This window comes from Struthio camelus, chromosome 8 (genome assembly GCF_040807025.1).
Source record: "Struthio camelus isolate bStrCam1 chromosome 8, bStrCam1.hap1, whole genome shotgun sequence".
In the NCBI taxonomy this organism is placed as follows: Eukaryota; Metazoa; Chordata; class Aves; order Struthioniformes; family Struthionidae; genus Struthio; species Struthio camelus.
Genome location: NC_090949.1, coordinates 27,309,831 through 27,327,806, shown reverse-complemented (window position 1 = coordinate 27,327,806; position 17,976 = coordinate 27,309,831). Strand labels below are relative to the sequence as shown.

General features: G+C 38.5%; 1 protein-coding gene across 3 annotated transcripts in view; it reads left to right on the top strand.

Annotated features, from left to right (window-relative positions):
• TESK2 (testis associated actin remodelling kinase 2) overlaps positions 1–17,976 on the top strand; it is a 79,566-nt gene that overhangs the window by 26,848 nt on the left and 34,742 nt on the right. For all 3 annotated transcript variants that reach the window (XM_068952968.1, XM_068952969.1, XM_009680940.2), the window contains exon 4: positions 7,603–7,651. In XM_068952968.1, the coding sequence (XP_068809069.1) occupies positions 7,603–7,651 (49 nt within the window). The remainder of the gene's footprint in view (positions 1–7,602; positions 7,652–17,976) is intronic.

Sequence of the window (17,976 nt, the reverse complement as noted above, 5' to 3'; positions counted from 1 at the left end):
ACTTTTCTCTTTTTTAAATGTTATCTGCCTGTAAGCATTTTACTCTATGCTTTTATATACACGCATGCATATATCTACACACACACACACACACACACACACACACACACACACACACACACAGGCACACAGGCACACAGCTAAACATGTGTATTTCAGAAACCTATAAATTATTGGTGCTAATGATAATGTTTTAAAATTAGCTTAGGACCTGTTCACCACTTTAAAAACACACTTCAAAATTATACTTGATACCTATTTGCTTTTATAGTGATGAGAGGTTAAAAATATGGCATTATTGACTAAGAGCAATCAAGAGTAGTATTGCTGAAAGGTCACTAGAAAAATGTTCTATAACAACATGTTTTTATGGAAACATTTTCTGGGATGATTTTTGGAACTTTTAAGCTTGTCTTAGTATTAAGGGAATGTACCTTTTCCAATAAATTCCATTGCACAACTTCCTGTGTCCAGGGGTTTCAGGTCTATAACCTACTTCAGTTGCTGTTAAATGGTCTTTTCTTTACTTTCCAACTTCTGTCTTTTAAAGTGATTTCACTTTATCACTGAGGAAGCTGTTCTGTCACCAGCATCAAGTCTAATTTTTTTATTGATTAGTCATTGGATCTCCTCCACTTACCTTGAATGTGAGCACTGATTTTTATGTAGTATGTGCATCAGAGCTTCTTCATCTCCTGTAAGGTCTAGGACTAGCTGCTGTTTGTTTCTGTTGTAAACGGTGGCTTTTCTTTAGTGCTGATATGTGGTTTGCCAGGAAGGATGCCAGTGGGTTCTTAGGATGATCTCAACGTTTCAGCCTGTGCAATGGTTAATTGTGGCAGGGAGAGGGCTGGGAAGGTTTCTCTCCTATGAAATGGCTTCGTAAAATTACGAAACTGGAGAAATGCTGGTTTATGGCATCCAACATCCATTCTCAACCTATTTCAGCATCTACTATTCAATTAGTTAATATTAGTAGAAAGTAATTATTAGGCTCAGCCATGATGCATTTATTTTAGTATACTAAAATCTTCCTTCATCTAGTTTGAGTACGGTTTTATTTGTGAACATCCTTAGTGATGTTTTTAGTAACTAAAATTTGTTACCCAATCAGTTCCTTTGTTCTAGAACTTTTCCGTGGTTTATATGGAATTAGTTATGTGGAAGAGAGAAGAGATTATCTTCACGGTGTTGATAGGCAAGGATCATTATTATCCTTTTGGGTGATATAAAAAACCAAAACAAAATGAAAATCCAGTGCTCTAAAATGCAGAGCAGCTTCTTATCAGTTATGCACTCCAACTTGCCCACAGTTAATTTAAAGATGATATTGCAATGACTCTTCTCTTTTGCTATTAATTTCACTGATGTGAATAATTAGTACTGTTGTTTATTTGAAACTACTTTTTGTATGCTCTCCATATCAGCTTATTTTCACAGTTTGTGATGTCTCTCCAGGTTTTTCTCCCAACCTACCACCACCTATGTCTCTGGAGTCTGAGTTTGTCAGTATTTGCTGGCTTTCTTCCATGTCTTAGCTCTATAGGGTTTACCTAGAGGCAGGTCTATATTTTATTTTGGAGTCCTAGACGCTTTTGTACTTCTTTAGGAGATGGAGTTGTGTTAAGGAGCTCCAGTATCTCTGCTACTAGTACTCGGTGAAGTATCAGTCTGATTATTTAGGCTTTAAGAATAACTTGTGTTGCTGGGTAGAGAATGAAAAACTAACTAGAGTCTTCTGTTTTCCATATCCCCACTCTCATTTCAATGTTTCTGTGCTCAGATTCTGTTCTTGGCCCGTCATGTAGATCATCTTGGTCATAAGACAGTGAAGAACTTAGTTTCCACTTACCAAGTCCCCAGTAAGTATGCTACCCCCATGGTAGCATTACAAAGATTCTTATGGTCAAACACACACACACACACACACACACACACACACACACACACACTTTCTAGTGTGTTTTCACGAAGAAAGTGAGAAACTACTCTCCACTACTTAAGGGATTATTTCAGCAACAGTAGAACCTCTTTGTCAGTCTGTTAAGGATGTTTTGGAATATGACAAGACTACAGGTCTTGCAGTTGCATTGGCATAGTGGTAAAAAGTAAGGGGATTTAGGGCTTGTTGCTTATTTCCCTCCTTATTTCTACCTATTATTATTAGCAGATGTGATTCTGTATGCCAGAACTTTTTGGGGGGAGTGGGGGAATAAAATTACGGACACTTTGGGAGTGGACAGAGCAAAAGGATAATAATGGTGTTTGAGTGCTTTTCTGTATTTCCACCATCATCCCTATCTCACGTCATCTCCCACCTCCACCTCACCCCTGCATGCAAGCTGGAGGACTTGAACACATTTCTGCCTCTGATCTACGCTGCTTCTTCTGCAGTGTGGGAAGTGTTGCTTTCTGGCAGCTTGGCTTATCACATCTTCCCTCAAAAGCAGGCATGGGAAATTGAGCTGGAGATCTGGTTTGTACCATGTGAAGTTTACTGTAGCTGCTCTAATTTCAAGTGGCTGATGTATGGTAAGACTATAATAACTGGAATTAGAGGGAGCGAAAAGTTTGGAGCATTTCTTCCCTTCCTTACTAACTTGTCCCACTTACAACATAGCACTGGTCAAGGCTTGAGTTAGATCTAGTACCAGGGCTATTAAAGACGCAGTGTATGCTTGTAAGTGTTTTCCATCACTTTGCTGCTCCTCTGAATGCTAATGTGCCCCATAGTCGTGAGTTCTTACCCAAAACAAAACAAGAAAATAGGACCGGAAGGGACTTGGGGTCCATGTCGGTGTCCTAGTCTGGGAGTAGTAGGGCTCCAGCCTGAGACCTGATACCTTCTTGTTCTCATAATGTCCTACAGGTGTGTTTTCCTTATTTACACAAATGAAAGGTTGTGCTAACCCAGATTCTTCATCTCCAGGGCTGTCTCTTAATGTAGTGTATTTTCAATTTTGAGATGGAATTTCAGTCTCTAGTATCACTACTGTTTGCCTGAAAAATACTTCTTTATTTAATCTGTACCTTAGGGACCTCATTTAAAACATTCTGTACACAGAAAGCCTTAGCTCATGTCTTAAGTGCTGTCATGGGAGCACTTGGAGATATTGCTGCATGTTTGGCAGTGGACGTGCAGGCAGATTGACTCATTGATTAAACCCGTCTTCTGTGCACATTTAAAAAAAAGATAAAAAGGCAGTGTGCATATTACGTGAACTTCTTTCAAGGAGAGTTTTCTTTCATCTACTTTCAGACAAATGCAGCACCTCAGGAATACAATACCAGTCTGTTTCTTTTTGTTCTGGTTTTCTCCTGTCATCCCCCCTACCCCTTTTGTGAAATTACTTGTGTTTTTTTTTTTTTAAAAAACAATAGGCAGAATGATGGATTTTGTCTTTTAGCATCCTTTGTGTTGCATTTAACAGTGGCTTAGCAGAAAGGAAAAATATTTAAGTTGGCTTTCTGTATACGTAATGCAGTTATCAGGATTATTTTAGAAGTGCTGTGCACCAAACAATAGAAGAGAGGCTGTGTGTTGTGTGTAATATGTTACAGAAGGGATAGGTGAAATGCCTTACCTCGGGACTACAGTATGTTTTTTGTGGATCATAATGCAAGTGTAGAAAACTTAAAATGCACTTTTAATTTAGCATGATGTCTAAAACATTAAGAAAGGTTTTAATGCAGATTTAATGTTCTTACTCACCCTTTTCCTTCTCCAGTAACAGTCAATGCAATGGAATAAGCATCTGTCTTTTGACTTAGATTCTCTTCATGTTGCTAAACTCATATGGGAGGACTTTGTATTGGCGTGTCTGATTTGTTTCTTATTTTTAGTGTTACCACCAAATCCCTGAGTTTTCTCATACAAGCAGTGGATTTCAGGGGGTACCAATTTATTACCTTGGACTGTAGCTACCCTAGGTTTATCCACAGAAGAGAAACATGTTGCAGTGAAGTTCCTTTAATGGGAAGCATGTGTTCAATGTCTGGATGACCCACAATAGCTGTGTAATCTGAATATTAGTTTTGTCTGATTTATCAAGGAGGCTAAGATTGGAGACTAAGACTACAGTTTAGTTTCCCTCTTCCTGTCCAGAATTCTTCCTCCCCGACAGTCCGACATGACTGAAAGCACTTTGAGTAACTGCTCGAAAGGAGCAAAAACACGTCCAGAGCGCTCGCTTGCTCTTGTCTAGGAGGACAGGTACTACAGAGTGATTGAAGAATAACCTGGCTGTCAGAACCAGAGCCTTTCAGCATCTGAACGTTGTTGACATTTGTCAGAAAGCGTTTTGTAGTGGAAATGTTTAGCATTGTGCTAGTAGGGTGGACTCAAATAGCATCCTTCATGTTTGCAGCTTCTGGGGAAACTTCTCCAACCGCTACTAATGACTTTGGGAGTAATTCAGTTTTCCTGATAAGGCCAGATACACAGTCTTGAAAATATGCTTCCTTAAGTCTGTTCATGTCTCCTGTATTGTTCATTGAAGCCTCTCCAACTAGAAATGCTTATAGGAAGTGTAGCCCTTGGCTGACAAGACTTTGCGCTGAAGTTCACCTAGAAGCACATCTTGGCTCTGGAGACAGTGCGTCTGGCCAACAGGAATAATCCTAAATGTATTGGACGGTGTATCCGCTTCCTATCCACAGAATTGGAATCTCATCTGGGACAATCTCAGAAATTGAATTGTTATGCCAAATCTTACTTGGTAATTATATTTCCTGGTAGCAGCTGCATATTATCTTTTAGTGAAAACACTTTCCAAAATTATTGTCTAGCAGCAGTTGGCTTTACTAAAAGGTTGCTTATTGCTTGATAGAGCAGCTAAGAAGTTTTCCAGGAATTTGGGTCGCTAGAGATGTATTCTATGAATCTATTTTCCAGAGTTTGAAAACTGAGATTCTTGACACAATATTTAAATAGTTTCAGCATGTTGCTTGTAACTCATTAACACTGTCTTTATCAGTGTATCTGATTTCTCTTTCCCAGGGTAATAACTTCTAAGTGTGTGGATTTTATAAATACATTTTTAGGTCCTGCTTTTTTTAAATAAGATCATGATATTGAGCTTTGTTTTAATTTCTGATTTAAAGTTAGAAATATATGGCTGTTTCCCAGTAGCAAAGCTGGATATTTAAGAGCTTTAAACTCTTACTCTTGGAAACCTGAGTCAGTGAGTGTTCTCTGCCTTAACTGTAGCTTCACAAAGTTAATAAATATGTTTCCATTTGTCCTTTGAACAAAATAAGCCAGCAGAAAAAGTTAAGTTCTACCTGTCGTTTGGTGACAATGATGTCTTTCCTATTTGGTGAAGATGAGATAAGAAATTTAATTTTGACAAATTTCTCAAATTCTTAGCTGCATTTATATTTTAGAATTAAGCCAAATACAGTGAAAAACTCTTCTTGAAAAATACACAAAGTGCATGTAACAATCTGTAAGTGAAATGTTTGAATCAGATTTTTGGGGAAAGTGTCCAGATCTTAGGATCTTCTAGATAAGGGGAAAGTCATCTGCAAGCTGTGCATTGGCCAGTTAAGTCTGTAAAATAATCACCTCTTCAACTCTGAAATTTCTGCTGTCCAAGTGCAATTTGGTTTTTAACATCCTCCATAAAGAAGGTTTACTCTAATTCAGGTATTTGTTAGCTGTGTTGACAAAGAAGTTTGGTCTGTATACCAAACACTGTTTCCTAATTTGACAGCAATGTAGTATACCTTTACTAGAGGAAGTGTTGGTATATAGATGAAAGCAATAGTATTTATATTTACTCTTAGTTTTTAGTTGAATGAAAGTATTGCAGTACCATGTTAACTTTGTATCATTAGTATGTTTCATAAAGGAGAGAATAGGATTTTCAAGACTTCAAAACTTGTATAATAGTGAACTTGAGATAGATGTTTTAAGAGGAGGGCTGTCTTTTTTGTTTCTAAATTTTTGCTTGTGAGTAAAACACCATGCTTTATAGCTAGAGACTATATCAGAATGCAAAAAAGGTAGAAACAGATTTCTGCCTCGGAGGAGTCTCTATTTCTTAGTCTTAGGAAGCTTAATTTGTAAACTTGTTTACTAAATTGTTCCTATGTAATTGCTCTATAGGGTGAAACTCAGGAGCAGCAGTGTTCTGGGTAGGTGGGACAGCTGAAATCACCCCCCCTTCCCCTCCCTGAACACCTTGTACTGCTCCATTGTTCTGCACTGAACAAGAGAAATTGTATTTGCACCATCTCTTCCATAAAAATGAGTTCATAAAAATGGAAGAGGTCATATATGATCTGGAGAAGCTTTTATCTGAGGTGAGAGCAGGCAACAGACTTAGAGTACAAGTCCTGCTTCTTTTTTGGAAAAAAAGATTTCCACAGCTCAGCTTACGCAAAGGACCTTACCTGTGTTATTTTTCTTGGGCTGCTTGTCATTTACCAGTCAGCTGTTGGACAAGAGAACAGTGAGGATCATTCATTTCTTCAAAAGCGGCTTAGCTTAACTAGTACTACATGTCTCTTGCATCATTTTTTTTTTTCTAAATTCGGAAGCATTTGCAGATACTAAAGGTCTTTTTCCTTCAAATAGATCTCTATGGGATTCCCCTGTCACATTTAGTGAAATCATGCCTTTCTACCCCTTGTTTGCAAATTGGAAATTTCTGGACATTGTGGAAATGACAGACATATTTTTGCCTATTGAGACTAAAATCTCAACAATGTAATGAAAATTAGTTAACTTAAAAATAACCAGCTTTAACCTGCTTTAACTGTGCAGGGAGGGGCTCTGAAGGCTCTAGGGTGTTTACAAATTAAGTTTTATTGAACTTTTTAATGAGAGATGTTTACCCTTAATTTGCATTTTGTCACTTATGAGTTCAGCTTGTGTGTGGTAGAGATGAGCTTTCACTTGTTCTATTATTAAATGTATTGCACGTTCTGTGTCACTGTGTAGAAAAATCAAGGGTGGCAGTCATTAATATTAACAGCAGGAATCCGAGTGTCATGCAGCGTAGCTAACTTCTGTGGTATCTGTATATGTGGGATACTATAAAAATTGCTTCAATCCAAATGTTGAAAATGTCAGTGTGGGGAAGGGAGGGATGTATGCTGCACATATGTGCCCTCATATTTCTGAGTGGTTAAAATGGGACAGGAGGAAGCATCTTTATGCTTAATCAACAGAATGCAGAGAGGAAGTAATTTGCTATTTATGCAAGCATGCAGACCAACGCTGGATTACTTGGCTTCAATACCTTGAACTGGAGAGAACTCTCGGAATATCCCTTTCTGCATAAATCATTATATGCTGGCCTTTACTTGTAGTCAAATTAGTAACTCCGTCCTCAGTTTGAGTTGTCTCCTGTGCTCTTTTAACTGTTAATTCAAAATGTACTGTAGTGTGAGCGCATGACTGTTCTGTGCTGAGACTTCTAAATAATGAAGCTTGAGGTATGCAGTATCTGAGAGGCTGATTATTTTTTTCCCCCTTTTTCCTTTCTTGGCACAGCCAATACTTTTTATTATCATACAGTTTCTTTTTTAAAAAAAAAAAAAAAAAAGAAGGGGGGGAAAAAGCCCAAACCACTTTTCTTTTCTTGTTTCTTGTAGGTTTATGGGTGTCTGTGTGCATCAAGGACAGCTGCATGCACTTACTGAGGTAAGACCATTTCATAATATACATGCTCAATATGAAGTTGTTCTTGGTCCAGACTCTGCAACTGCTGCTCATCTTGAGGGATAGGGTTTTTGGGTGTATGTGTGTGTGTTTTTTTTTTTTTTTTTTTTTTTTTTTTTTAAATAATGACTGGTCAAGTAATCACATGCTACTTGCTCTGCAATAGAAAGATTGCAGAATCAGGCCTCAGAATTGTGCTTCAGTCATAGTCTTTGTATATCTCTTCTGCTCATAAGAAGTGCTTATTAGGATGAAAAAAATCACAGTAGGAACATAAAATTCTCATGCTCTAAATGAGAGACGTGGATTACCATTAAGCTGCTGCTAACTAATATCTTTTCAGTGACATTGCACTGTATTTAAATCTTATTTGCTTATCTTATCTTTATTTATACTCTGGGTGCATGTACATTTCACAAATGAATTAGGGATGTTTTAGTTGAGTGATACTAGTATATTCAATCCCTACCATCCCTTTTTTAGGATATCATCAAGATTAAAGCTTAATCAGGGTCCCAGAAAGAAATTATTGCATTGACCGTACACCCTGGCTAGGATCTAGGTAGCAAATGAGAAACTGGGCTTTCAGCTCACGGGAGTCTTAGTCTAAGTTTCACTGGATTGTGTGTTTAATCCCCTGTAAACTGCTCAGGAAAAAACAAAAAGGGAGTGTTTCTTTGTTAATAGTAATTTTACCTGTTTTGAGTTAAAATAAATAAAACATTCATCCTCTGCTTTTTCAGTTTGAGTATGATTGAGGGGAAACTCTTTATGTTTTGTAAACTTACAGTTAATATTTTTGACAGTTTCTATCTTGTAGAACTGCACAATTAAAAGATTAACCCTCCCCCCTCCTGTATAAAAAAACAAGTGGTAACATGTATGTTACTAATTAGCAATTAAAACAAGTTCCTGGTATGCATGGCAAGAACTATTATAAAATGAGAAGATTGGATGGTTATATACCTGCAAGAATGCCTAGCGTTTAATTATCAGGATGCTATGTCGCCTTTGTTTCCTATAACTTTCATATGCAACTCAGAGGCATAGGTGTGCATGCATGGGCAATGAATTTCTTTGCCTTTTGGGGAGACAATCCTACAATTACAATTCTAGGTAGTGTTAGAATGATGCAGACTAGTTCACAATGGCTGTATTTCTATTGTAAGAGGAAAAGCAAAGAAAGACACTTTCAGAAATATCAGCAAGATACAGCATGTGTGTGAGGAGAAGTTGAATATGAGAGATATGAGAGGGACAGAGGGATAGCTTGCATGTGTGTGTGTGTGTGTGTGTGGTTTTTTTTTTTTTTTCCTTTGCTCAGTAGAGGAAATATTTGTAAGATTTGGCATTATGTGGCAGAATGAGTCCTTCAGGCAGGCTCTGCTAGCATTAGTGCCAGTTTCTTTTTGGTCGTCTGATCAGTTAAAACAGGGAGGTTAAAGTCCCTCCTCGTCACTAAACATGTCCTAGAAGAGATGAACTTTCATAATGTTTCAGTTTACAAATCTTGGCAGATCCTCCTGATTGTGTGCTGTTTTTTTCTTCTGCCCAGTTGCTTGCCTTTTAAACATCCCTCCCTACCCTGAAACCCAAGAAAATGAAACTTTAGTTCTCCATGGGGAAGCATCTGTGCTAACTTTGGAGCTTCTTGCTTTCTACAGCTATTTTTGAATTCTTGGCAAGCAAAATAAACCTCTGAAAGACTTCAAAGAATAACTTCTCATAGTTATAATTGAGAATAACACAATTCCTGAAGCATTATCTTGAGACCAAAGAGGAAAAGGTTTACACTAAAGAAAGTCACTACAAAATTTTGAGGAACAGAATAGCCTTAGTGGCATGTTCTAAAAGTACACGTATTGTTTATGCTTTTCTTGTATGGACCAAGCTGAACATTTAATGCCTCCAATAGGGAGAAACTACTACTTAAGGCCATCGTATGCAGCTGTTGCAGGGAATCCACATGCTGTTTTGTCTAATATAGTAGCTGTTCTTTCATTTTACAGAGCTTTTAAATGTTAAGAGCTGCTTATGTTCCAAGAGGTGGAATTAGTTATATTTTCTGCCGGCAGTAGTGGCATTTTTCTACTTGACCTATGTGCACAGTGATAGTTGCTGAGTTCAGATGACCTCTGGAGCTTAGAGAAGGAGGCTGAAATGGCTGTCTGAAGGAACTGCTAGTAAGATGTATGTGGTGAGTCACCAGTTCAAATATAGCCCAGGAGGATAAGCAAAATTAGCTTATGGCTTTTTTCAGCTTGTGGTGAAAAAGGGGTCTCCTCATAGTTTCTGATGAACGTGTCCCTGCTCAACACAATTGACTCTAGCCTGACACCAACTAGCACTCTCAGGACTTCTGCCAGGGTATCACTTGTTCAGACATCAAACTTTGTTTCAAAGGCCAATTGCTCAATAGGTCTCTGGGTCACTACAAGGAAAATCCTTCTTCATGCTAGCCTATGCTGGACCTGTCCTGAAAGGAGTCTAATTATTACTTGTTGGGATATGCATAGTAAGAAAATAATTTCTGCTTTGAGTGAGAGCGGTTGATATACCTAAGCAAAGGGGATGCAGCGTGACTTAACTAATGACTGAGGGGGTGGGGGTAAATCATGTTTATTTGTATATATATGTTTCCATGGCATAAGAAACTGAGATCTTGTGGCAAATGTACAGCCCTTTACTATTGGAAGGCAGTCAGAAGTGTTACAGTTACCTTTTCTTGCCTATTTAAACACATGGGAGGCTAAGCATACAGGAACATGCAGAGCAGGTTTTTTGATTGAGGAAGATGTTGCTAGTTTTTGCTAGGCATTGGGTCCCCCCCCCCTTTTTTGCCAGCATCTTACATTGTTTTAATTGTTCCCTGTCTAAGTGGCTTTTGTTTTTGAAAGTGTTAGTCAAGAAGCAGTTTCTGTTTGTTTTTGGTTTGGTTTTGCTTTTCCAAAAGAGGAATGAAATTGTTTAATTAGACTGTACCAGGACTACAGTCCTGGTCAATACTGAGCTGATGGGCACAGATTTGCTGCACTCACCTTCTGTAAAACCAGGAACTGTGTATTCCTTTCTCTGTATTCAGCTCTAATCTGTGGCTTGTGGTTTGATTCTGTAGGTACATGAGTTTGCAGTGCTTCCTGCTGAAGTTGTATGCCTCTCCAACCTAATTTCAGTCCCTCCTCCAAATCTCTGCATTTTCTGACCACCTTCCTAATCTAATCTCTGTTAGCTTCCATTTCTTAATCTCCTTGCATACAGCATCCTTGAACTTGGAGAAACTTGCCTCTGGTGTCAGTTATTGCATGACATGCTGCTGAGCATTCAGAGACCAGGCATGAGCCGCTGCCAGGCTTCCAGACAAGATACACTCCAGGGGACGTAAAGCTGTAAGCCGGTTACTGTGGAGCAGCAATAGCTTAATAGCAATAGTGTATGATCTTACACATGTGCATTTGCCATGGAATAATGGATGCATGAGCAATAACCCAGGCAAACAAATTTCTTCGTGGGTTCCATGTTGTATAGGTCTATGCTATGACACTAAAGCACATAATTCATCATATAGTCTAACACGTAACGGCCACTTAATACCTTTTTACCAATCTTAAACTATTTGTCAAACTCCGGTAAACAGGTCTATGTAAATTTCAGAGAGAGAGGTCAGGCTAACATTTTGGTGTAATTAGATAGATATATATGGACAGAGTGATTCATACACCTTGATAATTCCTTCCTGAAGGAAATGGAAGCCTTGATAGCCTTGTGTATAGAAGATGAATAGGAAAAGTTATTAGGTGTTGATGCCTTGAAATTGCAGTGCTTCATGAGCAATAGCTAATTGTTACCATGGAAGTTTTATTGCTATCATCCAGTAAGATGAATAGCTTAAAAAGTGCACAAATACTCTGCCACAGTCTGAAGCTGTAGCTATACGGGGCTCAGTGTACGATCTGACGTGCATTGGAGCTTTCTCAGGCAGAGAGGCAGGTCAGCGTGGTCAGAACGTGTGGCCAGTGATGTAGGGATGGACAATACTGTTTCAGCCGGGAGCTTGCTCTGCTTTTTCCACCTAACCAGCGTTCTTATTCTAAACCTTTATATTACATCAAATAACAGACATGCCTTTCCTTCCAGAAGGCAACTGCACACTTTTGAGAGTTGTAAAAAGCTCAGGAACACTCTTCTTTCCTGTCCCTTCCACACTATCGCCTGTAGCACATGGGAATCCCTATTGTTATTCCATGAGTAGGATTCATACTGTTTGAGTAAATTTAGTATTACTGCAGTAGCACTGCAAATATTTAAGTTGGTTTTGATGATCACAGCAGGCTAGCCTGTTAACCCTAGAGAGCTTACTGTCTTCGGTATTGTAGGTGCTATTACCAGCCATTCTGTAAACGTTCCATACCTGTATTGAGAGCAATTCCTTGGCAGTATTACCCCTTTTGCAGCTCAGGCTTAGTTCCTTGATAAGGTGGCTCTGGCAGCGGTCCTCCACAAGAGAGAACAGCTGTAGTGCTAAGTCAATTAGCCTGAACATTAAGATAACTGAAGAGAAGATGAAAATTATGTAAAAGGTGGCACTGAGTAGCAAATTAAAAGAAATAAAGGGACTCTAAACTTCATGCTTTTAGAAACATAGTGATACTTGTCTGTTGGATACTACCGTCCAGTTTCTAGCAAAAACAAATGTATGATATTGTTAGGGAAGCTTTTTATTACATGTTTATGAATTACTGTTTTTAAAATATCTTCACCCTCTCTGGGAGTAATGTAGTTATTTCTTGCTTTTAAAAACTCTGTGCTTATGATGAGAAAGTTGCTCCTTCTCCACCAAATGTACTCCTGTTTTGGTGAAATTTTTTTTTCAGTTTGTAAGTCTTCTGTTTGAAAAGACCCAAGTGCATAGGAAAGAAGTCTCTAGATGTATTTTTGCATATATTCCATACAGGTATTTTTAGTAACTGCCAGATACATTTGAGATAGAAGAATCTGGTATTGGCAGCCATTCTTTGCAAATAGTGGACACATTTTTTTTTTAAACTTCAAACATGCTACTCACTTTTTTTTCATTGCTGAGCACGTGTACAGCCAAGCCGTACTGATAAAAGGCTTCCAGATCAGCTTGTATTCCTTAACATCTTGCGCTTTTCATTAGCCAAAAAAGCTTCACTTTCCAGCCTTACATATTGAAATCTTCCTTGGAATCTGGGCGTTTTATATAGTCTTTCTCACAGTAGTATCTAAAAAAGAAAACCCCAGAAGATGAACAAAAAAAAAAGGGGGGGGGGAGCAGGAAGCTTTAGAGATGTTTTGATCCTCTCTTTTCCTTCAGATTTGGTCCAAAAAATTAGTTTATCTCATTTGCATACATAAACTGTATTGAAAGCACTGAAGGCTTTGGGCAGGATGGCAAGCTATTTGGTTTTTGGTGTTGTGGATCCTTGCAGCTGCTGTGATCTTCTGGAGGAACGAAACAAGCAACTGTGCAAACTGTCTTTTGGACGTTTTTACTGGCAGCTCTGAGAATATACCTTTTGATCCTAAACGTGTTTATGATCTTTCAGCTGACCTAAATTTTTAAATGCCTCCCAGCTCTAGGATGCTTCAGAAGGACTGCTGTTTAAACTTTGTAGGAACGTTAAGTATGTGAAAATTCTGCAGATTAAATTGATCCGTATGATCTTTGAGCCAATGAATAGCATGACCTGTGGATTAATGCTATAATAAATCTCTATTTGTTTGCAGTATTTTTTCCCCCTACTTCGGTCAGATTTTTTTCATAGCACTCTGTGCAACTAAAACTTCATTTTATGTACTTCCGTGTGTGAGTAGGAAGGTAGGGGGCACTGTACTGAGGGCTGTGCTGGAATGTATAACGTGTACAGGCAATCTGGGCCTTTCCAGGTATAAACCCCAAGTACCAGAAGGATAAGTTTAGCCTTGCCAAAAAGTATTTCAGTATTTCAGGTCCTTCCCTTAAGTTGTGGTTATCTTGTACTGCTCCTAGTGTGGATTTCAGTATTAGAACTAAATATATTGAGTCCTAGAAAGGCGCACTTTGGTAAAAAGAACGGTGGTATAAAACTGGAGTACCTCTTCCTCTTATTTCCTCTCCCCTTTTGTTGTTTTGTTGTTCGATACAGGTCTGGAAGTCCAGCCAGTGCACATCTGTGTTATTTCCTCTGTTGATTTGGTTGCTTGGGTTCATTAGCTTTTTCCTTACTGGAGTCATTAAGAGACAAATCTTGCATATACTTGCTTCAGGGTCAAGGGGAAGCCATTCATCTGGATTCTAGGGACTTGGCCTGTAGAGAAGAGTTAGGGTAACCTTGTCTGATGCAGCAGTAGCTGCACTCCCTCTTAATGGCTTGGGACTGTGCAAGAAACTCACTTTAGGGCCTGAAGAGAAGAATAAGCGTGATGGCAGCACAAGCAGGGGTTAAACAGAGCAGGAAAAACCCAGGTGTTTGGAAGACTAGGCTAGTCTGTAATGTATAAGGTGAGTTGAGTCACTCCATTTCATTGCAACTGTGTTTTTTTCCAGCACTAAAGTAGAACAAATGCATTACATAAGAAGTCTATGAGGACTGTTCACTGTCTGCATAGTGCTTTATGTTTCTGTCTTGGAGAAGAAGCGTTCATTATCTCACCACAGAAAAATCACCACAGATAGATCCTTTGGAATATCTTGTTAATTCTCCCACTGTCCTTTTTAAATGTATAGAACTGTGGAGTGCCTTACTTACTACTTTGGGGAATAGAGTTAAAGGGAAAGCGAGCCTACAAGACAAAACATCTCTGTTACTGTGTACCTCCTTACTGGCACATGTGAATATCGGCTCAGTCTTTTGGGGTTAAAAAAAATACAGAATGTGTATAGAAAGATAAATCTGCTGACTGTGCTCTCCGCTTTGTTGCGCATAGACACCAGCGTTAACTTAGGAAGAGCAGAAAGTGTCACCTTCATTGTTGCTCGGCAGCTGTCTTGCTGAAAGGAAACAGACATAGGCAATAGGGACTTTTATAGCCAAAAAGTTAGGAAGCTTCTGTTTATATTCTGAGATGATGTGTTTTTAACATGGCAAACCAAGTCTTTAGCAATATCCTTTTGAAACTCCCTAAATCTTTAAAGCCATAAGTCTTAGGATATGCTTCAGATTACCTGTATCAAAGTATCATTTTAAACTTTTGTCTTAAAATGCAATTTAAAATCTTTTTTACAAAATTTTATTAGTGCCAGCACCCTCCTTCATCTCTTTTGGTCACAACAGAATTTAAAAAACCTAAATTACTTTTCAACACTTGAGTGATATTTGGATTTAGTTTTGCACCCCTCCCAAGGTATGGGCTATCAGTTTCAGTTTTACCTTAAAAGTTCACTCAGGCTGTAAGCTGAATTTCTACAGTTACTGAGAGTGCTTTCAGCCAACGTAAATTGATGTTTGATAACTAGATCTACTTCCTCCTTCCTCTGTGCTATACAAGGCATCATACTATTGCATCTTCAAAGTCTGATCCCTTTTCCAATTAATGCATCCTGTTAAGAGGAGTACAGCACATCTCTTCCACTTGAGAGATGCACTTACGAAAGGCTTAATGTATCTAATGCTCCCCAGGTTGCAGGATTGAAGAGACCCATTCCTCTACCGTTACTGGAACACACTGATCCTTGTCAAGAAGCATAGGTAACTCCTCTAAGCAGGCATTCACTCATGCAGTATTAACTGGAGAGTGCTAAATTAGCCAATGATATTGACTTTTTTTGGGGGGGGGAGGGCTATGCTAACTGTGCTTTTTGGGAAAGGAGGCATGAAAAAGGGGGGGAAAATGAATCCAGACAATTATTACTAAAAATGTATTATCAACCCTAAGAAGACTGAATGAGGTTTAGAAGGATGTGAGTACCATCATGCTGTTTTATCAGCTAAAGATGTCTCATTGTGGACTGATCCAATAATTCCTGAAGTGCTTGTATCAAGCCTAGATGACTGGTTATTCCAATGGCCGCTTAAAAATTGCAGACTCTGGTAAACATCATTGTACCTACTACATGAGATTAGAGTAAGGCTTATGAAAGGTAGAAATAAACCTAACTGATCTGTATGCACCAATAGATGCAAAATTAAATCTGAACATGGTACATGTACCAAGTAAATCACACTGTTCAAATAGAACAGTAGATCAGTAGGATTAAAAAGTGCATAGACAAGAGGAGGTAGTATAGGTATTTAAAAAACTTGATACTGTTTAAACTTTATGCTATAACTTTAAGACTTCATGAATTATTTTGTAACACACATAAAAGCACAGTGTGTCTAAGACAGTGAAGTTATTTCACAGAGGTTAAGACAAAGTACATATTCTTTACTTTGTTTATATTATTTTCCTTGGGAACCAAATATTTTTGTGAATTAGTTAAAAGGAAAAAAGACTTCAGTCCTAAACACAGCTTGATATGCTTCGCATACCAAAAAAGTCTATTTAAAATCACACAAGGGGGCCTGGCTTTAAATGACAGGAGGCAGGAAATTTAGTGTTCTGGCTGAAATTCCATCTCTAGTTTGTACTCTTGCACCCTGATGTTGTGGCATATGTGGTGGATTTGACCCTTTAGTTCTCTCTCCAGCAAAATTGAAACAGGCCTCCACAGGAGTTTCACTTAAGTCTTTCTGGTTTGTAGCATTGCTAGTTCCAAGTGTTTAAATATGTAAAGTCGCGTGCCTGAAAAACATGAAAAGCATTTATTTAAGTTAGATCTTCTTTCCAGTTTTTTCTACATCTCATGGCTATTTACTTTTTCCTCACTGAAAACTAGCCATCTTGTCTGATTGCAGTGATCGAAGACCTAGGGCTTTAGGAAAAATACTAAACAACGGAGAATTTTTAAACTTAATGTTTGGTTTGGTTGCACCAAGTTAGGCCCGTGGTATGCAGGGTTCCCTGTGTCATAGCTTCGTTTAGATAGAAAGATGCTGCTGTACCTGTCACAACAGTGATTCTGAGGACAAGAGGAAGCTTTAGTTACTGCATTTGTGTGCAGTATTTGTATTTTCCTGTGGTAGTGTGTGCACTTTGGTTTGACCAGTCATCCAAGATGCATCTTTTTAAAGGGAGTGATTTCCTGTCATCTAGATGTGCAGAATGAGAATAATAAATAGCAGAGGCTCAGATGGGTCCTTGCATTACAGAAAGGTGGAACTGACTCTCAAAAAGCTGCAGGAAAATGTTCAGTTGTGGGAAACTGAAAGCTGACAGACGTGTTGGCCTGTGGGGATGTGAGCTGCCCTTCTAGGCTCCATCTCAGAACAAAAGTGCTGATATAGCAGTTAGAGAAAAGCGTGCTGTGGTTTGGTCGTGACCAGATGAATTAAGTACATTGGGGACAGCTCTCCAGAGCATGTCTGTGCTTTCCCCAAAAGGAGGCAAGCAGTGAAAACTTGTGTAAGCATAGCACTGAGCTTGAAGGCACAGGGAGGCTGCTGGACTCATTTGCAAGGTCTGGCTTGGCAAGGAGAGAAGGGTGGGTTGTCACAGAAAATAAAGTACAGAATTAAAAGTACTATAATCAGAGACTCTAAAGAAATGTTCATCTAAAGACAGAAGCTGAGACTTGAAAATGTGAGCCTAACTTAAGGCACTCAGTCTATATTTGTGCATGCAGGTGGCTAGGCTCTGAGAAGCAGTGAGCAACAGTTGTGCAAACTGGATGTGCAAACTTTCAAATTTTAGCTGTTTCCTTAAATGCCTGTGTACGATTTTAAGAGCCCATATTTAAACTTCAATTTTTTTACTATTTTTTTTTTAAATCTTGGCAATACAGAGTATATGTTGGGTTTGATTCGTTTTCCCCTTCTCCTTAGGAGGGGAACTTGTTTCATTATTTCTGAGTCTGTGATAGTGCTTGAGGAACAGGGTTTTTTGTTTTTTGTTTTTTTGTTTTTTTAATTTTCACTGAGGCAGATGTATTTAACTATGCTATGTTCTGAGGCAGGCTTGCTAAATATCTTGCTGATGGTAACCTCTTCCTCCTTTTTAGAATGTCACAAGGATAGAAGAAAGTAAGATAAGAGGCAGATAAATCTTGAACTGCAAACAGCAAACTACGTTGTCTCATTCCTTCTCTCCCTTCCTGTATGCATAAACACATGCATGTGTAATGGTGTTTTTAATATGCGTGTATATATGCATTGTGTGTGTGTGTGTGTGTGTGTATATGTGTGTGTGTATGTATGTGTGTATAATGTTTTAACATTAATTGTAAGCCTACTGGACCACTTGCCATGGTTTTGAGCAAAAAAGAAAAA